A 13,998-nucleotide genomic window follows, 5' to 3' on the forward strand; every position below is an offset into this window, starting at 1 on the left:
CTAACACAGTGGTTCTTCCTTATCCTTTGCGTTCCGTGTTTTCAGTTACTTAAGGTCAACCAGTCTGAAAACAGTAAATAGAAAGTTTCAGAAATAAACAATTCACAAGTTTTAAATTGTATGCTGTTCTGAGTAGTGTGGTGAAACCTCTTACCATCCAGCTCTGTGTCCCCTGGGATGGGAATCACTCCTTTGTCACCATGCTGTATACACTACCCGCCCGTTAATCACTTAGTAGCCGTCTGGGTGATCAGATTGATTGTCTCAGTATTGGAGCGCTTGTGTAAAGGAACCCTTGTTTTACTTAACAAAGGCACCCACCAAATGCAAGAATAGTGATGCTGGCAGTTCAGGTCTGCCAAAGAAAAGCCATCAAGTTTATGTATATATATGAAAAAACATAGTGTATATAGTGTTCAATATTATCTGCAGTTTTAAGCATCCACGGTGGGTCTCGGAACATATTCCCCTGAGGATAAGGGGGGACTTCTATACTCATCCTCACCAATACGTGTTATTGTCACCTTTTTGATTGTCACTATCCTAGATGTGAAGTGGTATCTCATTGTGGTTTTGATTTACATTTCCCTAATGACTGATAATGGTGAGCATCCTATCTAATAAAAGAGTAATATGCAAATTAACCATCACCCCACTATACCCACAGGTCACGCCCACCAGCCACACCCACCAGCCAATAAGGAGCGAATATGCAAATAAACCCAACCAAGATGGCTACGGCCACAGAGAGCAGGAGCGAGGCTTGGGTTTCCCAGGCAATGGATGAAGCCAAGCTTTCCGCCTGCCCTTGCCAGCCTAGGCCTCCGCTTAAGGCTACAAAGTTTCAATTATAGAAGATACATAAATCCCAACAGAAATGGCTGCCGCCACGGAGCAAGCAGAAGGCTTGGCTCCGCTCCAGGCTACAAAGTTTCAATTGTAGAAGATAAACCCCAGATACCAGGGCCTCCGCTTGGGTCACCAGGGGGCATGGCTGGCCTGCAAACCACCACAGGTCCCTCACCCAGGCCGCCCCATGCCCCAAGGGAACCCCCACCCTGATCCGGGACACCCTTCAGGGCAAACCAGCCAGCCCCCACCCATGCACCAGGCCTTTATCCTATCTAATAAAAGAGTAATATGCAGATTGACCATCACTCCAACACACAAGATGGTTGCCCCCATGTGGTCAAAGATCCTGCCCCCATGTGGACACAAGATGGCCACCACAAGATGGCAAGCAGGGAAGGGCAGTTGGGAGGAACCAGGCCTGCAAGGGAGGGCAGTTGTGGGTGATCAGGCCAGCAGGGGAGGGCAGTTGGGAGGGACCAGGCCTGCAAGGGAGGGAAATTGGGGGCGATCAAGCCTGCAGGGGAGGGCAGTTAGGGGTGACCAAGCCAGCAGAGGAGGGAAGTTGGGGGCGACCAGGCCTGTAGGGAAGGGCAGTTGGGAGGGACCCAGGCCTGAAGAGGAGAGCAGTTGGGGGGGACCAGGCCTGCAGGAGAGGGCAGTTAGGGGCAAACAGGCTGGCAGGGGAGCAGTTAGGCATCAATCAGGCTGGCAGGGGAGTGGTTAGGGGGTGATCAGGCTGGCAGGCAGAAGCAGTTAGGGGCAATCAGGCAGGCAGGCAGGTGAGCAGTTAGGAGCCAGCAGTCCTGGATTGTGAGAGGGATGTCCGACTGCCCGTTTAGGCTCGATCCTACTGGGATCGGGCCTAAACGGGCAGTCGGACATCCCTCGAGGGGTCCCAGATTGGAGAGGGTGCAGGCTGGGCTGAGGTACACACACTCCCCCTTGCACAAATTTCGTGCACCGGGCCTCTAGTCTTTTCATATTCTTTTTGCCACTTGAATACCTTCTTTGGAAAAATGTTTTATTTGAATAAACCCTTTGCCTACTTTTAATTAGGTTATTTGTGTCTTTCTATTGTTGAGTTGTAAAGAGTTCTTTATCTTCTGGATTTATGTATCACTTTGAACAGTGAAGAAAACTTTTCCCAGAAGCCCCCACAAGCTAGTTCCCACAAGCTGTCCCCACTTCTCTTTGGCCAGAATTGTGTCATATGTCACAGGCCAGTAGAATGGAACCATTATCACTGGTTTTAATTCACCTCATGGGGTTGGAAATGGGTCCAACTTCTACCCAAACATATGGCTGAGCTGAGTAACATAGGTATTTTACAATAGAAGAGTTCTGTTAGGAAGAGGAGAATGGCTGTGAAGAGGCAAATCTACCAGTCAGGGTCCCAACAGGAAACCGGTGTCTGAAACAAAACAGGATAATATGAGGAAGTTGTATTTACAGAGGGACCTGGAGCTTAAGCAGCAAACTTACCACTCTAGGCTTGAAGGAACAAGAGTGGAGAGTGAATCTGGTGGGGCAGATAGAAGATACAAGCACAGCAACTAGTAATGTCAACTCAACCTCCCTTCACTGTTGTCTTTTCTTGTGTGTTTTGGGCGATGGTTTTCTCTGCTTTAACCTGTCACCATTGACACGTATGCTTTTTGTCTTCTAAAACTTATCTGATCTACTGAGCTTACCCTTTTTCATTCATATTCTCAGTGCTATTATGAATTTATTTCTTGGTACTTTACTACCATTTCAGTGGGTTGGGGAAGGATGGGAGATAAAGTACTAAACCTGCATCTTGGACAGGAAACTCTTGCCTTTTTCTATGCATGTTTTTAAAACATAATTGAACTCATTGTATATGCAATTTTGTAGTCTACTTTTTTTTTCACTTCAGATGATATAAAAAGCATTTCCCCGAGTTAATATTATTCTTCTAAAAATTTTATTGATTGATTTTGAGAGAGAGATTGATAGATTTGTTGTTCCACTTATATATGCATTCATTGGTTGATTCCTGTATATGCCCTGACAGAAGATCAAACCCACAACCTTAGTATATCGAGACGATGCTCTAACCAACTCAGCCAGGGCTAAAATTATTCTTAAACATAATTGTGATCACTAACATCGTTCATCACATGAGTATACCATAAGTTATTTTAACAACTCTTGCAGCATTAGCTCCTCCCAACAAATCTCTCCACAACTATTTTTGGGTAATTTTTCTTTTATAAGTGCTTCACTATTAAAAATGAGGCTCCAGGCCCCGCTGGGTGTGGCTCAATAGTTGAGCATTGACCTATGAACCAGGAGGTCACAATTTGATTCCCAGTCAGGGCACATGCCCAGGTTGTAGGCTTGGTCCCCAGTAGGAGGCATGCAGGAGGCAGCCAATATCTCTCAGCATTGATATTTCTATCTCTCTCTCTCTCACTCTTTCTTCCTCTCTGAATTTGATTTAAAAAATATTTAAAAAAAATAAGGTTCCAGTTAACATTCTTGTGCATAAATATTTGCCTACAATTCAGAATATTTCCTCAGAATAGATTCTTAGAAGTAAAATTACTATATCAAAGTATATTATCAGTTTAAGTCTTTTAAAACATAATGGAAACTTTTTATAATCTAGGAAGATTTTTGTCAACTTATAGTCTTAAAAGTGCATTAAAATTCATTTCTCAGCTCCCTTGCCAGCATTATGTAATCTATTTTTAACTTTACATGCAAAATGGCATCATATTGTTTTACTAATACAATTGATTTTTTGAAATTTGTTAAGATTGCCTGGCCGGAGTGGCTCAGTGGTTGAGCATCGACCTATGAACCAGGAGGTCACAGTTCAATTCCTGGTCAGGGCATATGCCTGGGTTGCAGGCTCGATTCCCAGTATGGGGTGTGCAGGAGGCAGCCGATCTATTATTATCTCCTCATAGATGTTTCTCTCTCTCTCTCTCTATCCCTCTTCCTTCCTTTCTGAAATCAATAAAAATATGTTTTAAAATTTTTTGTTAAGATCGTTTTTCATTTGTGAATTGTCTATTCACATCACTTGCTCATTTTTTTAAATGGGGGGTAGTGTATTTAACTTTTTATCTTTTTAATAGATAATTTACAGAGGGTTACAAAATTTAAAAGGTACAAAGAAGTACATGGTACTCCAGTTACTCATTCCTGTTTGAGCTGGCAACCATCAATACCAGTTCCAGAGATAATTCATACTTGTACAAATAACTACCTACATATATTTTTTTCACACAAATGTTAATGTCACATATATACTCTTCTGTGTCTTGAAGGTTTTTCCATTTGGCACATAAAGATCTGCTTCTTTTTATTGGCAACTTGAGATGCTGTTATTTGAGTGTACCATAATTCATGTGCCCTAATGATAGAAATCTAGGTGGTTTCCAATCTTCTACTATCATAAGCAATGCTGTAATAAATAGCTTCATAAATATGAGTGTGTCTGTAGGATGAACTCCTGGAAATGAAATTACTGGGCTAATGGTATATGGACTCAAAATCTTTATAGATAGTATAAAGTTCCCTGCATTGAGGTTTTTCCTCTAACCAACTTTTTATTATCAAACTTTTTGATATTTGCTAATTAGATAAGTGAAAAGTGGTATGTCATAATTTGAAATTGCACTCTTTTTTATTAATGAGATTAAACAACTTTTCTTATGTTTAAAAGGCTTTTGTGTTTCTTTTTCTTTAAATTAACCATTTATATTCTACTAGAGGCCCGATGCACGGATTCATGCACCAGTGGGGTCCCTTGGCCTGGCCTGTGCCCTCTCTCAATCCCGGACCCCTCAGGATGTCAGAGAGCCGGGTTTTGGCCCGATCCCCGCAGGTCCAATCCAGACAGGAGGGAGCCTGATTCACACAGGCCCGATCCTGTGTGTGAGCGTCTGCCCCCTGGTGGTCATTGCATGTCATAGCGACCAGTTGACTGGTTGTTCAGTCGCTTAGGCATTTATAGATATTTTTTATATAGATATTTTGCATTGGTTATTGGTTTGTTGGTTTTTAAAAATTGCTTTGTAAGAGTTCTTTGTAGTGTAAATTGGTCCTTTTTGATATGGATTACTTCACGTATTTTTAATAAATTTGTATGAGTTTAATATATGTAAGCCCATGACAAGGCCTCCTCCTTTTCCTTGGCCTGGGGAGTGGTGTGCTGGTTGGTATTCTCTTTACCTCAAGGGTGGGTGCTTTAGCTCCAACTTGCTCTATTTTACTTCCTAATTTACCTAAAGGCAAACATAAATTAGCACTGCAAAAGCAATTATTTTTCCCCAAAAAACAATTCACCGTCTCATGTGAGGAAAGCACAATACTGTGCAGCATATTATATACTCCAGAAACATGCATTCCCCTTATTAACATGTTTTCACTCTAGCCTTGTTAGATAATAGCACTGTTTCTGTGGTTAAATTGATTCGTTTCCCTCCTTGGCTGGTTTCCATTACAAAGGGCCCAGTATCTTTGCCTGAGTCATTCTGGATGAATGAGGCATGGGGATGAGTAGGGATGGATGATAGATGGGAGTAGGAAGGGTAGGCAAGACAGTACTAAGGATCTTTATTTTGACAGTTAAGATGCTGGTGGACCTCCTCAGCAGAGGTAGTAATTTTCCATCCTGATGAGGGTGCGTGGTCCTTTAGAACCATACAATGTGTATCATGTCCCATTAGCTCATAGGACAAATATTGATTGGCTTGTAGTCATTTTAGGATGACAGAGTTGCAATTGTTTGCAATGTTAACTTCAAAGGTTATATGGGGAAACGGCTGGGACTAAGACCATATAAGCCTAACCAGTGGACACAGACAACGGGGGGTGAGGGCATGAGTGTGTGTGTGGTGGGGGGGGGGGGGAGGGTGGGAAGGTAATGGGGGGATGAGGACAAATATGTAATATCTTAATCAGTAAAGAAATTAAAATGCAAAAAAAAAAAAAAGACCAAAGAAAGGTAATAGTGCCATTCCAACTAGAGTCGGGGATCCTCCTTTTAAATCTATTGCCTCAGGTATCTATTGCTGTGTAACTGATTACATCAAAACTTAGCAGCTTAAAAGTAAACAGTTTTTATCTCACAGTTTCTCTGCATCAGGGATTTGGTAGCAGCTTATCTGGGTTCTGCTTCAGGGTCTCTCATGAGCTGATAGTTACTATGCTGGGACTAAGGTCATCTGAAGTTTTGATTGTGGCTAGAGGATCTGATTCTAAAATAACTCACTCACATGTTGGCAGGTCTCAGTTCCTTACCAAGCGAACCTCCCCATAGAGCTAGAATGTCCTCATGAGGGGGCAGTGAGTGATCTAAGAGAAAGAACAAGGAGGAAGCCAGCTAGTCTTGGAAGTCACACACTGTCCCTTCCACCATATTCTACACATTAGAAACAAATCACTAAGTTAGCTCACACTCAAGGAAAGAGGAGCTTTATGGAAGAGAGGCCTATCAAAGAATTTGTGGACTCATTTTTAAACCATCACACTCAACATTCCTCAAAAACACTTAGCATACTTCGAACTTTATTCCATTGCTTGAACACATGTATCCATTCACGCCAGAAATATTTATTGGTGTGTTATCTGAATCACTGCATACCATTTTAACCATCAATTACTGGAACCATTTTATTTTAAAGAATGATATCCTCCTAACAGCGGTCTTTTTGCCTTCCCAGGTGCTTGTTGGGTTTCTCCTTATTCTAGCAGCCATAGAGCTGGCCTTTGTACTCATAGAAGACTCTGGACAAGGCACGGTCCCTGCCGTTCGATATACCAATCCAAGCCTCTACCTGGGCACATGGGTAAGTCCCGTCACCACTTCTGCCCTGTTTATCTTATCTCTATTCAAAGTCATGTTGCTGAAATTTACTCTTTTGGAACGAAATACAGTCCAATGTCATCTACCTTTTTCAAGGGACCTGTGATGAGGCAAAGCTTGATTATAATGGGGCAAAAAAAATTTTTGCTTTGCATCTTCTTTTGAACTCTAGTTTATAGAGCCTTCTCCTTAGGGCAAGTACTACATTTAATGGCTAAGATATGTATCTTATGTATTTATATTTTCCACCTAAGGATCATATGTGAAATTCAGGTTTATTGAGACAAAATAATTTCCTTAAATGTTGTAAATATTACTTTTAAATTGATTGACTGTAGACTATAATTAATGGATCACTGTGTATAGCGTTGTTTGTATAAACTTGATGACAGAAATTGATGTTTCTTCTGCAGGCATGATTTTTGGGGGCTGCCTATCTAGTTGTTTTAAAAGCAATTGAATTGATGCCATCATTTTTATTATCCCTCATAATTATTTGGATTTCCAGTCTCTCTTGAAAAATCAGAATGTCTGGCAATGATGGGCCTCCATTCCCTCAGAGCAATGGTCAAGTAGGATTGAGTAGCAGTTGTCCCCATTAGGCCAGTCATGTGCCCAGTACACTCTCCCACACTTCACTCAGTAACATGGTCTGCCTGACCCCTGCAGGCATATTGTTTGTTAACCCTGCTTAGAACAAACAAAGAAGAGTTTAAGAGGTGGTGTGCTGCAGCCAACTCACAGAGCTGATTCTGTGCATCTCTTCCCAATCCTGCATCTGGTGACATTATGCTGGAACTTGAAACCCACAACAATGGGAGTATTTATACCACGGAAATTGGCAACTGCTATAAATCATGGCTTCTCCCCCTCCCCCCAGAATTTTGGTTTACTGAGTTTAGGAAACCAACATTTAATTAATTACATCTACTAGTAAGTGTGATGTTACAAGGGAAGTGTTTTTATTGACTGCTTAATCTTTGATACTATTAGAAAATCATGATACAGACACCTTGACCTACCCGGCAGAATATGCCTCCATCACCCGACTACTGCAGTGCCTTGAAAAGATTTTTCTGGCTCCCAGAGTAACTACATTAAAATGCAGATGGTGACCTTCTGCCTTCTTTGCTAACTCCCCACCCAAGTGTGGTGAATAGAGATGGGGTGGGGACCGGGGTCCCAGGGAGAGCATGGAGGCCCTGAAAAGAGAAAGTTAGATGGTGTCAGGGAGGAAATCTACAATTTGGCATTTGTGTGCTTTCTGCCCGGCCAGATTAAGTACAACAGTCTCTTCCCATAGTCCTCCTTTCTTCCTTTGTTTTCTGACATCCCCTTTGCCTCTTTTCCTTGGCTAGTGACAATATATTTCAGAACTTGATGTGACTGTCTCTCTAGCTCCTGGTTTTGCTGATCCAACACAGCAGGCGCTGGTGTGTGCAGAAGGACTCTTGGTTCCTGTCCCTCTTCTGGATTCTCTCAATACTCTGTGGCACTTTCCAGTTTCAGACTCTGATCCGAATGCTTTTAAAGGTAAGGAGGAAAGAGAGGGTGACCCGAGGAGAAACTGCTAGGCAACTTCTCAGTTGGAGCCAATGGCTTACAGTAAGTTGAGCTCCAGGATAGAATCGTATTTAGGGGATTTGATAGAGGCTTTAATCACAAATATTCACATATGTGGGCTGTGTAGACTTCATTTGGATAACAGGTTCATTTTCTCTTTGTTTTGTTTTTCCTTTTCCCATAGGGCAACAATTCCAGTCTAGCCTACTCCTGCCTGTTCTTCATCTGCTATGCATTCCAGATCCTGATCCTGGTCCTTTCAGCATTTTCAGAAAAAGGCTCATCAGATGTGAGACTTGAAATAGACCCACCTCATAGATTATTTAATTGGATGGCCACTTGATAAATATATAAGGCATCAAGGTCTAGGTGTCTAGGTCTTACACAGGTCCCCTGATATATCTATGACTCTTGGAGGTCCCCCGAGCCCAGAATACAGTAGTATAAGATCGTTTTGTGACATAAAGCAATGGAAGGTGACTAGAATATGGAAATATTGACTTTGATATTGACCTACCAGTCTTTAGCATAGACAGTTAATCCATACATTTATGCCAGAAGGTCTGATTGTTGCTAAATTGGTGACCTTAGGGTCTCCAAATAAATATATGTTGACCAGCCTATTTCGGTATCATATCTAGTTTCTAGGACATATGTCAGTTTCTGATTTTAGAGTCCCGTGGAGTTCCTGTTTCCAATTGATTTATTTTCTGATTTTTTTGTGTGTTTTGCAGAATCCATCACTCACGGCTTCATTTCTGAGTAAAATTACCTTTAGTTGGTATGACAGGTAGGAAATGCCTGGAGAATGGGTTGTCTCTATCCCCACCTCCTCAATCATTGGAAAGTGATGGAAATCTTAATTTTTCAAAATGCCTCCTGTGGCCTCCATATCTCCTCTTCTTAGAGTCTGAGGATGTTCTGACAGATCGATTTAGCTAATTGCCTTCATTGGGCAGATTGAGACGCTGAGGATAAGTTGGAAAGATATTTGCTCTTGGTAGCCTGGGGTTCCCTGGAGAAAAGGAAAGGCTATAAGAAAAGGAGGCAGTAGAATAGGAACAGGGGACTGTGGGGGCAGGCAGTGAGGCACAGATTTGGAGGGCAAGGGATGAATTAGTTGTCCTGGGCTCCCAGAGGATCTGGAGCAGGCATTCTTGTCCTTTGTAGTTCCATAGACCCTTTTGTCTGATAACACCCAGGTAATGTTTTCAATGCATAAAACAAAAGACAAAGGTTATTAAGGAAAAGAAATATATTGAAATATGGTTACCTAAATATTTTTTTAGAGACCAAATATGTGATATGGAAATCAAGTGCTTCTTGATTAATGCATTAAATAACGATCTAGTGACGGGTCTAACAATGACCATAGTTTCACAATAGTAATGAGTGTAAATGAGCCATGAAAACGTCGGTGATTTCTCCCAGGGACAAAGGCACAGGTACTCCTTTTTACAACTCTGGTTGGCTGCCTTTACTCACATTAGAAGGAAAGGCTAAATATCAGTTATAAGCTATTAAAAATAAAGACATGATTTATTTTCTATCCCTTTTCTCAAATCCTAGGTTGAGGAGCTCTGACCTAGGGAGACAATATGGAGGTGGCCTCCAGATCTGCTCAGTTCCTTAAGAGCATGTGGAGGCCCCTCCAGGAGATGCCAGAGCAGCAAAGAGGTAGCCAGTGTTGAGGAGGAAGGAACAGGAGCAGGGGGAGGTGATGCCCTTTTGGCTCTTAATTCAGTAATGCCCCTCCCCTTCTCTTCTCTTGTCTTCTCCCACCTTCTGTTACCCACACGGGCCCCTTTCCTGTTCTCTTCACTCTTCTGTCAAGATTAAAGGGTCAGGAGATGGAGAAGTGGAGCAAGGGAGAAGTCTCATTCTTCTGTCCCTCCATCCCAGAAGTGGGATGTGGGTTTTGATAGAGGCATCCAGAGGACAGCCTCTGATCCAGCCTGGAAGGTCTCAGCCTCCGGCTCATCTCATTCCAGCATTGTTCTGAAAGGCTACAAGCAGCCTCTGACGCTCGAAGATGTCTGGGATGTGGATGAACAGAGTAAAACCAAGATGCTAGTCAGCAAATTTGAAACACACATGGCCGGGGAGCTGCTGAAGGCCAGGCGGGCACTGCAGAGACGGCAGCAGAAAGCCCAGAGGAACTCTGGAACCAGGCTGCATGGGCTGAACAAGAACCAGAGCCAAAGCCAAGATGTCCTTGTTCTGGTAACTTTTCCATGAGGGCCTGTGTGAATGTGTTGTATGTCTCAGGCAAGAGGACATCAGTGTCATGGTGATTCTAACCTCACATACTTTGCAGTGTATTTTATAGTATTACTAGAGGCCCGGTGCATGAAAATTCATGCACTGGAGGGGGGATCCCTCAGCCCCGCCTGGCCCCTCTCACAGTCTGGGAGCCCTCAGGAGTGGGAGGCGACCCAGCAATCAGGGGAAGGTGATGTCCCCATCACACCTCTGCTGCTGCCACTGCCAGCAGCACAAGCCTCAGCTGGCCCTGGTTACCTGAGCCTTGGGCAGCCCTGGGTGGCCGGGGGGCTGAGAGGACTGGAGGACTCTGGAGGCAGGTTCGCAGAGTGGCTGGGCCTGCCTGGGGGCGGGCCCGGCCTTGCCGCGTGCCTGCCATCCTGGTGGGGCTGAGGGGACTGGGCACCACCATCTTGTGGCTGTGGGCACCGCCATCTTTGAGGGCAGGACAGTCAATTAGCATATTCTCTCCTTATTGGCTGAGGGGAGCTGCCATCTTTGCAACGGTGTGAGGGTCAATTAGCATATTCCCTCTTTATTAGATAGGATTTGTATTCACAACACTAAGAATACCTTAGTGATGGAAACATAGAGGTATAATGTACTATTTGCTTTCCTTTGAGGTATACTTGAAATTTTCTATAATAAAATGTTTTTTTTTTTAATCCTCACCTGAGGATATTTTTCCATTGATTTTAGAGAGAGTAGAAGAGAGAGGGAAAGATAGCCAGAAACATCGAAGTGAGAGAAACTCATCGATTGGTTGCCTCCTGCACGCCCCTGACTAGGGCCCAAGGAGGAGCCTGCAACCAAAGTACATTCCCTTGACCAGAATCGAACCCAGGACACTTCGGTCCACAGGCCAACACTCTATCCACTGAGCCAATCTGGCTAGGGCTAATAAAATGTTTGTTAAAATAGAAAGATAAAATAATACCTTAGTGTTCTAGAATTTGTACCTTGGTGGAACTTAGCATTGGCAGTTAATCCACTGACTTTTTTTCACTTGAAAATACTTATTGAGAGTCACTGTGCGTCACCAAACCTGTACAAGAAGGCGACAGGGCTCCGGGGCTCTGCCCTGCAGGACAGAACCTACACCAGCTCCTCTGGGGACACTGTTGCTGTTTGGTGTTGTACCTAGGAAGAAGCTAAAAAGAAAAAAAAGAAGTCTGGGACCGCAGAAGACTTTCCTAAGTCCTGGTTGGTCAAGACCCTCTTCAAAACGTTCTATATCATACTCCTGAAGTCGTTCCTGCTGAAGCTGGTGCACGACGTACTCATGTTTCTGAACCCTCAGCTGCTGAAGTGAGTCTCAGCCCGGTGCTATCTCGGGGCCTCCTCTGCCACTCTCCTTTTTTTGCCCTCTGTGTCTGCAGGCAGGAACTTGTCATTAAATTGTCATTTAAAAGTATATTTTTTTATTGATTTCAGAGAGGAAGAGAGAGGGAGAGAGAGAGAAACATCAATGATGAGAGAGAAACATCAATGATGAGAGAGAAACATCAATGATGAGAGAGAATCATTGATCAGCTGCCTCCTGCACTCCCCCAACTGGAGATCGACCTTGCAACCCAGGCATGTGCCCTGACTGGGAATCAAACTGTGGACTCCTGGTTTATAGGTTGATGCTCAAACTGAGCCGCGCCAGCCAGGCCATTAAATTTTCATTTTAAAAAAATGCTCACAATTTTCTTCCAGTGTACGGTGTTGTGTTCAGGAAAGGCGCAAGGTAGCTTTCCAAATCTAAGATACGTCCTTTAGCCTCCCTCTTTTCCACATTTCCCTCCACCCCAACTCCCCCTTCCCTCCGCTTGTCCCCCTGGAAGCCAGATACTTGTTAGGTGATCTTTCTTGTTAAACAAAACTGCTATGGGCTGAGCCACATCCAAGAGGTGGGCAGCGTACCCCAGGAGAGCCTTGTAACCTCCTTGCTCCAAAGTCTGAGCCTTCAGTGGGAGGTTAAGGGTAGTCATGACAAGACCCAACAATCTGCTCGGATCTATGAATGAGCTGTCCTCCAGGGGAAGCCCGTCTAACTCATTCTGGATACATGTCCTAATTCCGTTCAGGTTTGCATTGTCTAGGAAAGAATCCATTTGTCCCACAAATCAATTTATACCAAGGGCTGGAGGGAGACAGGGACAAAGCTCTGTAGATCATCCATAATCCCGTCTCATAGCCATGGGTCGTCCAACCTAAACTCTCTCTGCTCATCTTCAAACCGAAGCAAGAGCACTGGCATGATTGTGGCACTCAGTCTTCCAAGAGCATGGGGCGACTCTGGTCGCTTTGTCACCTACAGGGGAGGGGAGGGTATTTGGCTGTGTGCAAGGAGTGTGGAGCCCTCGGAGGCTTGGCGGCCATCACTTACTCGGTTTTGCTCCGGCAGATTGCTGATCTCCTTCGCAAATGAGCGTGACTCCTATGTGTGGACTGGGTATCTCTATTCAATCCTCTTCTTCGTTGTGGCCCTCCTCCAGTCTTTCTGCCTGCAGTACTACTTTCAGTTGTGCTTCACGCTGGGCGTAAATGTACGGACAACCATCATGGCTTCCGTCTACAAAAAGGTAAGTGGACTGTGTTGGGCATCACCAAATAAAACCCCCTTAGTAAACGTGAGCACTTATTCCAAGATTGAGGAAAGTTAGGTGAAAATGAAAACTGACCTTAACTCTGGATTTTGACTAGCCATATTTAACGTTTCTTTGGAAATTAAAATATGAAAAGTGTGTACATGGATATAGGTATCTGTGGAAGAGGAGGAGATACAATCCAGGGAAAAATTGGCAAGCTGTTCTCTGCCCAGGATCTGCCTTTTCAGCCTTGCACACCTGTCCTTCTTCCTACCTCTCTCAACAAGGTGAAAACGTCCTGGGAAAGAATTTAAAGTCAGAAAGAAGCTGGCCAAAGGCAGACTCTTAAAACCACCAACGTATAAACGCAATACTACATGAAACAGCATTCATAAGGCCTGGGCATCCATCTCAGATTGCCATTTTGCCATAGGCTAGAATTCTCTATGGACCAGGGTTCCATCCCTCTAGACCACTTTTGCATAGAGACTTCTTTTTCTAAATCTTTAGTGGCTGACTAACCCCTTCTCTGCCTGACTTTTTAAAAAAATATGTTCACTCTGCCTTCTGAGTTCTGCAGACCTGGGAGCTTTCCCATCTCCTTATGATGGTTTTGCTCATCTTCCCTCTGATGTGTTGCTTTTAACATTTAAACTTTCTCAGGGCAACTGTATTTTTCTTATATCCTAGATACTAAGATGAAGTCTCATTTTGTCCCCTAAGAAATGAAAATAGAGTCCATTGTATCTCAATAAAGAAGAAATAAATAAAAAGAAAGAAATTGAACTATAATAGTTATGATCAGTGACTGTAAGCCTAAGGAGAAAATTCATACATGAGGAGACAGGAATTTTTGTAGGTCAGAACATTGAACAGTTGCCTTTTCTTCCTGGTATTCGTTCA

At 43.5% G+C, this 13,998-nt stretch overlaps 1 protein-coding gene across 1 annotated transcript in view; it reads left to right on the plus strand.

Moving 5' to 3' along the window:
- Positions 1–13,998, plus strand: part of ABCC2 (ATP binding cassette subfamily C member 2) — a 66,384-nt gene that overhangs the window by 4,855 nt on the left and 47,531 nt on the right. The window contains exons 3-9 of the mRNA XM_054728903.1: positions 6,552–6,677; positions 8,093–8,227; positions 8,442–8,546; positions 8,992–9,047; positions 10,249–10,480; positions 11,664–11,827; positions 12,912–13,089. Coding sequence (XP_054584878.1) covers positions 6,552–6,677; positions 8,093–8,227; positions 8,442–8,546; positions 8,992–9,047; positions 10,249–10,480; positions 11,664–11,827; positions 12,912–13,089 — 996 coding nt within the window. The remainder of the gene's footprint in view (positions 1–6,551; positions 6,678–8,092; positions 8,228–8,441; positions 8,547–8,991; positions 9,048–10,248; positions 10,481–11,663; positions 11,828–12,911; positions 13,090–13,998) is intronic.

The sequence above is a fragment of the Eptesicus fuscus genome, chromosome 17 (genome assembly GCF_027574615.1).
Source record: "Eptesicus fuscus isolate TK198812 chromosome 17, DD_ASM_mEF_20220401, whole genome shotgun sequence".
Lineage (NCBI taxonomy): Eukaryota > Metazoa > Chordata > Mammalia > Chiroptera > Vespertilionidae > Eptesicus > Eptesicus fuscus.